This window comes from Aotus nancymaae, unplaced genomic scaffold, assembly GCF_030222135.1.
Source record: "Aotus nancymaae isolate 86718 unplaced genomic scaffold, 86718_ANA_hifiasm-v0.15.2.pri h1tg000020l, whole genome shotgun sequence".
Classification (NCBI taxonomy): Eukaryota; Metazoa; Chordata; class Mammalia; order Primates; family Aotidae; genus Aotus; species Aotus nancymaae.
This window is the reverse complement of record NW_026988432.1, coordinates 45,504,371-45,513,059: the sequence shown is the minus strand read 5'-3', so window position 1 is coordinate 45,513,059 and position 8,689 is coordinate 45,504,371. Positions and strand designations below refer to the sequence as shown.

At 36.1% G+C, this 8,689-nt stretch overlaps 1 protein-coding gene across 1 annotated transcript in view; it reads left to right on the top strand.

Annotated features, from left to right (window-relative positions):
* Positions 1-1,347: 1,347 nt before the first annotated feature.
* Positions 1,348-8,689, top strand: part of DSG3 (desmoglein 3) — a 29,315-nt gene continuing 21,973 nt past the window's right edge. Inside the window, exon 1 of the mRNA XM_064378987.1 lies at positions 1,348-1,622. Within this exon, the coding sequence (XP_064235057.1) occupies positions 1,578-1,622 (45 nt within the window). The 5' untranslated portion in view covers positions 1,348-1,577. The remainder of the gene's footprint in view (positions 1,623-8,689) is intronic.

Genomic DNA, 8,689 nt, shown 5'->3' with positions numbered 1-8,689 from the left:
AACAAGGTCTTTTCTGAAAATGGATGGTAGTAATGGTCATGGTTGTACAACAATGTGAATATATTTAATGCCACTGCTTTGTACACTTAAAAATAGTTAAAATGATAAATTTTGTTATGTATATATTACAATTTAAAAAGAAACAAAACAAAATTTTGCTCACAAGATGTTTTTTCTAACTCCTAGGCTACACAATCCCTTCTGCTTAAAATACTCTGTGATTGGCCAGGTACAGTGTCTCACACCTGTAATCCCAGCACTTTGGGAGGCTGAGGCCGGTGGGTCACTTGAGGTCAGGAGTTCAAGACCAGCCTGGCCATCATGGTGAAACCACATCTCTACTAAAAATACAAAAATTAGCTGGTCATGGTGGCACACACCTGTAATCTTAGCTACTCAGGAGACTGAGGCAGGAGAATTGCTTGGATCTGGGGGATGAAGATTGCAATGAGCCGAGATTACGCCACGGCTCTACAGTCTGTGTGACAGAGGGAGATTCCGTCTCAAAAAAAAAAAATACTCTGAGATTAAATGGTTTCTAAAACCTGATGTATAAATACTTGCAAAGATAAAATTGCTCTTCTACCAAAACTTTCTTTGAATATTTCTGAAACTGTAAAAAGTACTTTCAATTCTTATAAGCAAAGTAGCTAAAATGGGGCTGGTAATTTTTTTCCTCTGCTTTATCTTGGGTTAGAATCTAAATATTTAAGCACCTCCGAGTATGTAACAGCAAGCAGGTTCACCACACTGGGGAAAATGTCTTGAGTAATGAAAAGAACACAAAGATAATCAACCTTATTAGACAATCTAGGTTTTTTCTGAAAGTTACAAATGAAAAGAAATACAGTATAAAAGATGTCATCTGAGTATTATCAGAATGATTTTTCAGTGCATTATTTATATATTTCAAATATCCAAGACACCCTATAACTGTTCAATTTTATTTCTAATTTTTTTAATTCAAAGCCCACATTCATAGTCCTTAATGGGATGTTTTTTCTTCTTCATATTTTTAATGCCTTTCAATAAAATACATCATTGCTTAACATCTACGTTTTGCTTAACTTTAGATCTACCCACACATACTTAGGCTGAAAATAAATGCTCTTTTACAAGTTAGATTTGGGGGCATTTCGTATGTTTTGCTTTGCTTTTTCGGTTTTCATTGTAACCATCGTCAACTAGATTCAGCCACAAGACATCAACACTGAAAAAGCGTGGTCTGGACTAGCTCTTTCACTTCCACAACATGATTAATTTATTATTCATCTGCTACCTTCCTATTAAATTTTGTCTTTAGCCTGTGAACTTCTCTTTCAGCTTCCAACAAAGGATTTCATTGCTTTAGGAATTGAGGTGTGGCTAAGTTTTTACCTGGGAGCAAAGATGATGCAAGCATTTCTGGTGAGACCGACCCTTGGTTTAGGGTAGGGAGGGACCGCATAACAGACCATCTGTAGACTCCTTCGGAAGGCAGCTGCCGAAGGCTTTGCTTAGACATCATCTGCAGACGGCTGGCTGGATAGAAGAAGCAGCTCTCTTGGACTTGTTCACCAGGGCAATCAGAGACAACGATGGGGCTCTTCCCCAGACCCACAGGGGCTCTGGCCATCTTCATGGTAAGTCCTGCATTTTTCTAATAATCACAAACTTCCCTGCTTCCTCCCTTTATCATATTCGATTGCTCAGTCTTTATTATAAATTCTAAAAGGAGTGCAGTGGAAATCAATTAAAATGAAATTGCCAAGATTACCAATTTCCCTCTTTTGTTGTTTTTTGTTTATGTTGTATTTTACATAGAAAAATAAACCAGAAAGAAATGAGTTTTAAAAACCATTTAGAATTTTTTTAAGTTAATGAATTAACTCATCTGAATCACAGGTTATATTTTCTACCATTTTCACTTTCTTTAAAGTTAGGCTTCTGTTCATTTTTCTAACCCACAAACGAGAACACAGGAGCCACCTCTGTTTTCCAAGATTATATGTCTCTTAAGCCTATAGCTAAGAACTCTACACGCCTGGGCTTGATAACCTGACATGTTTTCAAAAGTAAAAAATTGCAGAATTAAAATCAAAGCAGTGTTTGACTCTAGAGAAGTTGGGAGGATGATTACGTGAGTATTTATGTCTAGCTATTGTGTGCCAAAAGAAAAGGTCAGCCTTTGGGGGTGGGGGGAAAGACATACATTTTAAAGACATTTATTCAGAAGAGTAATACTTCTGTTGATTGAGAAAGTTGTACATAGTATTATCTAAAAGAGAAACGGAATGTTACAAACTGTTTAAAACCTGGATGTTGGCCGGGCGCAGTGGCTCACGCCTGTAATCCCAGCACTTTAGGAGGCCAAGGGGAGCAGATCACGGTCAGGAGATGGAGACAATCCTGGCTAACACGGAGAAACCCCCTCTCTACTAACAATACAAAAAATTAGCTGGGTGTGGTGGCATGCGCCTGTAGTCCCAGCTACTCGGGAGGCTGAGGCAGAGGAATCTTTTGAACCGGGAGGCAGAGGTTGCGGTGAGCCAAGATTGCACCACTGCACTCCAACCTGAGCGACACAGTTAGACTCCGTCTCAAAAAAAAAAAAAAAAAAAAAAAAAAACCTGGATGCTACAGACTAGCATATTCCTTAACTGTGTTCTTATAGCAAAAGAAAAAAAAAAAGGACTTTCTTAGCTCTCCCTAAGGTTCTTTTTTTTTTTTTTAGACAAGGTCGCTCCGGCTGGAGTGCAGTGATGCAATCTCAGCTCACTGCAACTTCCACCTCCTGGGTTCAAGTGATTCTCATGCCTAAGCCTCCTGAGTAGCTGAGATTACAGGCGTGCACCACCACACCCAGCTAATTTTTTTGTATTTTTAGTAGAGAATGGGTTTTGCCATGCTGACCAGGCTGGTCTCAAACTCCTGCCCCCAAGGGATCCACCTGCCTCGGTCTCCCAAAATGCTGGGATTACAGGTGTGAGCTCCTGCGTCCAGCCGCTCAGATTCTACTTCTATTATGACAATGTAACTGTTTTCAGTACCTAATGAGTTTCTTTGAAAGGAGGATGTTGTTAAAGAGAAACATGACCTTGTATGACTTTCCCACCTTTCCAGACGGGAAATGTCTGGGCTGAACTCCAGGTAGTCTGATAACCCCTATGTCCAAGCCAATGGCAAAGCTCAGAAAGTTTGAGGCCATGCAGCAGGGGATGTCAGAACAGTATTGCCATGAGGACGTAGGATTGAGCCACCACAAGCTGAGGGGAGCTTTTTTTTTTTCTGCTTTAACATATAAGCCACTATCAATTACTTCTCTGATTCTAGAGTGACTATAACATCCTTATATTGAGGCTAATTTTTATTTTTGTATTTCCAATGTTTATTATATCTAAGAGTGGACATGCAATTGTTTGAAGAATGAATAAATGAATGATTTAATGAGCCCTCTCTAAACTATAAAACCCCCCACAATGTCCCTATAATTCTAGTCATAAAGGAAACTATAAAATGGCATACATTTGGTTCCACTCAGGAAAATTTTACAAACACACACACACACGCTATTTAAACAGCAATATAACTTCAGGCATAATTTTTCAACTGAGTGCTCTAGATCTACTCTATCCAATATGGTAGTCACTAGCCACATGTGGTTTTAAACCACTTGAAATGTGGTTGGTCTGAATTGAGGTGTGCCGTTCAGTATAAAATCACATTATAATTTGAAGAAGACTTTGTATGAACAAAAGAATGCCAAATAGGTCATTAACAATTTTTATGTAGATTACATGTTGAAATAATAGTATTTTGAATTTATTAGATTAAATTAAATATACTGTTAAAATGCATTTTATCTTTTAAAATTCTTTTAAACGCGACTAAATTTTAAAATTATATGTGGTTCACATTTGTGGTTCTTATCTTTCTATTGGATAGTACTGGTCTACTCTTAATGCTATTGGTAGAAGGCAGTGTCAGTCAGGAGTCAGACAATCAAGTCGTTATCAATTCCAAGAAATTTGAGCAGATTTGGGATGACTATAGATGGGCGGGCCAAAAAGAGATCTCTTGGGTTGTCAGCATAGTATAAGCAAAGGCAGGCACAGTTAGGACATTTGCCTAGGGGAAATGGACACGCCAGTTTGACTAGAATGACAGTTTGCTTTGGAGAATCTGGATGTGAATTGGAAAGTCAGCTGAGGGTCAGATTGAAAAGTGTATTCTGTGAAGGCTTATGGAAACCTTTTACAAATGGGGAGCCACCCAGAGTTTTGAAATAATGTGGTTATGGAGGAAGAAAAGCAACATTTTCTAAAGCATTCTCAAGTGGGAATGCTGGTCTTTTGTGGTTGAAGGGTGGGGTCTGAAAGTTGGCAGATGCGTTTGAAGGTTTTGTAATAATCCACCATTCAGTGACCATACAAGGGTTACCTAAAACAGTGAGAAATAATAGCAAAGTCATAGACTGAAATCTCCGGTTATGCCACTGACTCACTACAGGCTTTGTTCCTCAACTGTCAAGTAAGAATCATACCCAACTCCCTGCCTAGTGAAAATGGACATAGAATAAAGCAGCAATGTGTGCAAAAAAATTTAAAAGGGTTATGAGAAAGACAAAGTGATTTGTAAACCCTCTGATTTTTATCACTTGTACTATTTTTAGTAACAGGGATAATTCTTGATAACTTCTTAATATTGCATCTTACTATCTTAAATAACCAGGGATACCAGTGTTAACAAATCAAGAAAGGGCCTACGTTTGTCTTGAGCTAAAGAATTTATCAAAAACATTTGTCATATTAATTTTTAAATTGACAGGAAAAAGTAAAAACTGTATTTGGGAGGAGAAGGCATGGGAAATAACTGTCTACTATTGAAAAAACGTAATATTTATCAGTTTCTTGTGCTCGTTTGATCCGTATTATGCAGTAGAAAATAAACATTTTTGAGGAAAGGACTTGTGGTTGAAAATGCTTATCTTCAGAGATTTAATCTTTTGAAAATAACGTATCTTCAAAGGAAACCATTGTGTTTTATAGTCCACCAAATCCAAAACAGTTTGTCACCCGACACTGCTCTGAGCATTTGGACTATTTGCTATATAACTTTATGTTACTGTATTAGGTAAAGTTTCCTCATTAAAAATTAATAGAGATGTTTGAAATCTAAAGACTTTTAGAGTCCAGTTTTTTTTTTTTAAAGAAGTTGGTGGTAGGAAAAAAAAGAGAAAAGTAGTTTAAATACCAAGTCTGAGTTAGCAAGTGTTCTAAATATAGCATGACTATCTTCAACGACTTTGTTTTCTATAAAACATCTAAAAAGAAAATTTTTAGAAAAAGAATTTTAGGCTAAATGGCCCTAATGTTTAACAAAATGAAAATCCCTAAGGTATCTCTTCTCCTAATTTAGTCCAGTTTCCAGCACTACTAAAATATAGAAAAATAAATGTCCTACTGAACCACTAAGAAAAGTTAATATTCTAAAATCAGAATAACCTTGCCAAGTGGTTCTTCCAGGCCTGCCTACTTGGGCAGAAGTCAGGAAAGATGTAATTACTTCTACCAATTAGCACTCGCACTTGCTTCATACCTGAAACTGGTTTTCATCTGAAGCTAGAACACTCAGTCCTCATGACGTTTCTCACAAACCTTTTAGCCTTTGGCTCTTCCTGTCTAGTTAAGAGTCAATCTGGTAGCCTAAGGTGAGGGCTTGCTTTGGGCAGTTCATCATGAGAAAATTACATAGACAATTGATTACTATCCATAATCATAAGATGAATAATTGAATATGTCTAATTTACACCTTTTTCTTGGAGAGCCACTGTGCAGCTGGCTAGGTTGTACACTGCACAACTACAGGAGCTGCATTCACATAAACTACAGTGTGAGCTGCGCCCTGGAGTTATTCAAGGAGCAACCTATACAATTGTACAATGGAGTACTATTTCTTCACTCTTTCTCATGATCAAGAAAGAGAACGTTCTTATGCACCTTGACAGTGAATAATAACAGGTCACTTCATATAAAAATAGCTCTTTTATACCTCTTTTGAAGTTTGGTGACAGAATTGGTTAACATTTTATTAAATGTCAATTGAATAAAACTAACTTACCATGGGCTAAGGCTCACCTATGTGTTTTACACCTATTAATTTATGTAATCCTCACAACAAACCTATAAGGTAAGTAAAATTATTATTCCTATTGTACAGATGAAGAAACTGAAAGGTTAAGGAATGTTCCCAAGTTATATGCTGGTACATGGTTGGGAGCTGGATTTAAATTCAGTGATTCAGAATCCAGTATCCAATTTTATATTATCATACTTGACGGCAGCCTACACAGCATTTCAAATGAGCATTTAAGAATATCCAAGAATATTTCTTTTTCTTAGCATTCTGTCATGATACAAGGTTTAACTGTCTAAATTAATTGAGTTTACTCCAGAAATCAGTTATTGAAAATTGAATTCTTCACAATTAAATAATTTCCAAGTAATTAGACATATATCAATTGTGTTCATTTAAGGGATTTGCCTTGATAAATACAAAGTTTACCACAATGTTTTGGGTTTTTAAATTTTAAATTTCAATATATGTAGAAAGCTATGAAATATTATGAAAGATGATAATATGAATGATATTCCTCACCTGTGTAGATTTCATGACATTTTTCCCCCAAAAAATTAATAAATACAAAATCACATTTAAAACTTGGACTGATTTATTTGAATTAATAAATCATGCCCTAGGTCCGGCTGGGATGAGCACCCTGCATCTAATCCGTAGTCTAATATTCTGTCCCCTACCACACTAAAGCATGAGGTATCCCTAAACAAGATCTCGGCCAAACTAAAGTAAAGATCAGGTGCTACCATAAGTGCTTTTTGTTTAATCCAGCTACCCATATCCTCAGATTGTATTTATTCTATACATACCATATTTAATAGGAAACTTAATGATACAACCATATACATTTTTATTAACAAGTAGAGCATATGGATATCAAATTGTTTTATTTCATATATTTTTTAATTTAATAATTAGATTTACTTTTGATAATATTTGTAAGTCATATGTATACCAAGGCATTATGGCTATATCAATGCTTTAAAAATTATATAATTAAAATTTGCAAAATAACCAGAAAATAAGAAGAAAGAAAAGTACAGTAATTCTCAAGATAAGGGAGGTTTTCTCCACATTGTTATTCCCAATCCAAGCCACCAAAAGGGACAACTTAGTTGATTCAAATCATCAGAAAACTAAGTATATATTTATTAGCTTGATTTAGTCATTCCACAGTGTACATATATCTCAAAACAGCATGTTGTATGTGATAAATATATACAATTTTGTCAATAAAAATAAATAGATTTACAAATAAAAACACATAAATTGTTGTTAAAATATCCAAAATGACTTTATTAGTAAATTAACTAAAACAAATAGCCATTATATAAATATAAATTAACTAAAATAACTTGTTTTTTTTTTTTTTTCAAAATACTATTCTAAATAATGTAAGTCTGCGATGTCCTCTAAAAATCTAAAGAGCATTGTAATATTCAGAAATGTTTTCTATCAACGACTTTCTGGGAAAACAGAAATTGTACCTTATTATCTATTAGAAGAATCATTCTCTGTGGGGCTAGTCATAGCATGATTCATATTTGCGGGATGACGCTCCAGTTTTCCTGTAAAGGAGAGCCTGCCTGGCCCGTCCCTCCCCTCACGTGTAGCTGAGTCGTTCTTATTCACTGAGCAAGGAGTTGTGTAGTTACTACCTTGCTCCGGGCTTTTCCACCAGGTAACTCAAGGTAATGCTTTAAAAAGAGCAGCAATGTTGGAAAATCATTTTGAGACATGCTATAACCACAACTAATGTTTCTTTTCCAAGACAAATTTGAACACACACTCTTCGGAATCAAGGTTTCAGCAGGAATGTCTAGAATGGAAGAGTTGAAATAGTTACTCGTGTCTGAAATAGTTACTCTTTTGGTTCAGACTTGGACTAGTCTATTTATTACAACCCTAGAAAAGTAACAATGCAATAAATCTACATTGTTTCAGGAGCAACCACAGCGTTTGGCCAAATAGAAATCTAAATTGACTATCATATAAGTTTCTTTGTATCATTAGTTATTTTTTCAATTGATGACAATTTTTTTTAGAATTTAGTAGTAGTCAGCTCACACCTGTAATCCCAGCACTTTGGGAGACTGAGGCGGGTGATTCTCCTGAGGTCAGGAGTTTGAGACCAGCCTGGCCAACATGATGAAACCTTGCCTCTACTAAAAATACAAAATTAGATGGGCGTGGTGGTGTGCCCACGCCTGTAATTCCAGTTACTCAGGAGGCTGAGGCAGGAGAATCCCTTGAGCCTGGAAGACAGAGGATGCAGTGAGTCAAGATGGCACCCTTGCACTCCAGCCAGGGCAAAAAGAGCGAAATTCCATCTCAAAAAATATATATATTTAGTAGTAGTGAGGTACATGCTCTGGAATTAGGCTGCTGTGGTTGCTATCCTATAATGGCTATTAGCTAGGGCATAATATTCATTCCCTCACATCTCCAATTCTTCATCCATATACAAGGGATTATAATACTAGAATCTCCTTCAGGTGCCTGCTATATTAAATGAGACAGTAAGTATAAAGCTCTGGGAGTAACAAGTGATACCAAAACTACACAGTAAACATTA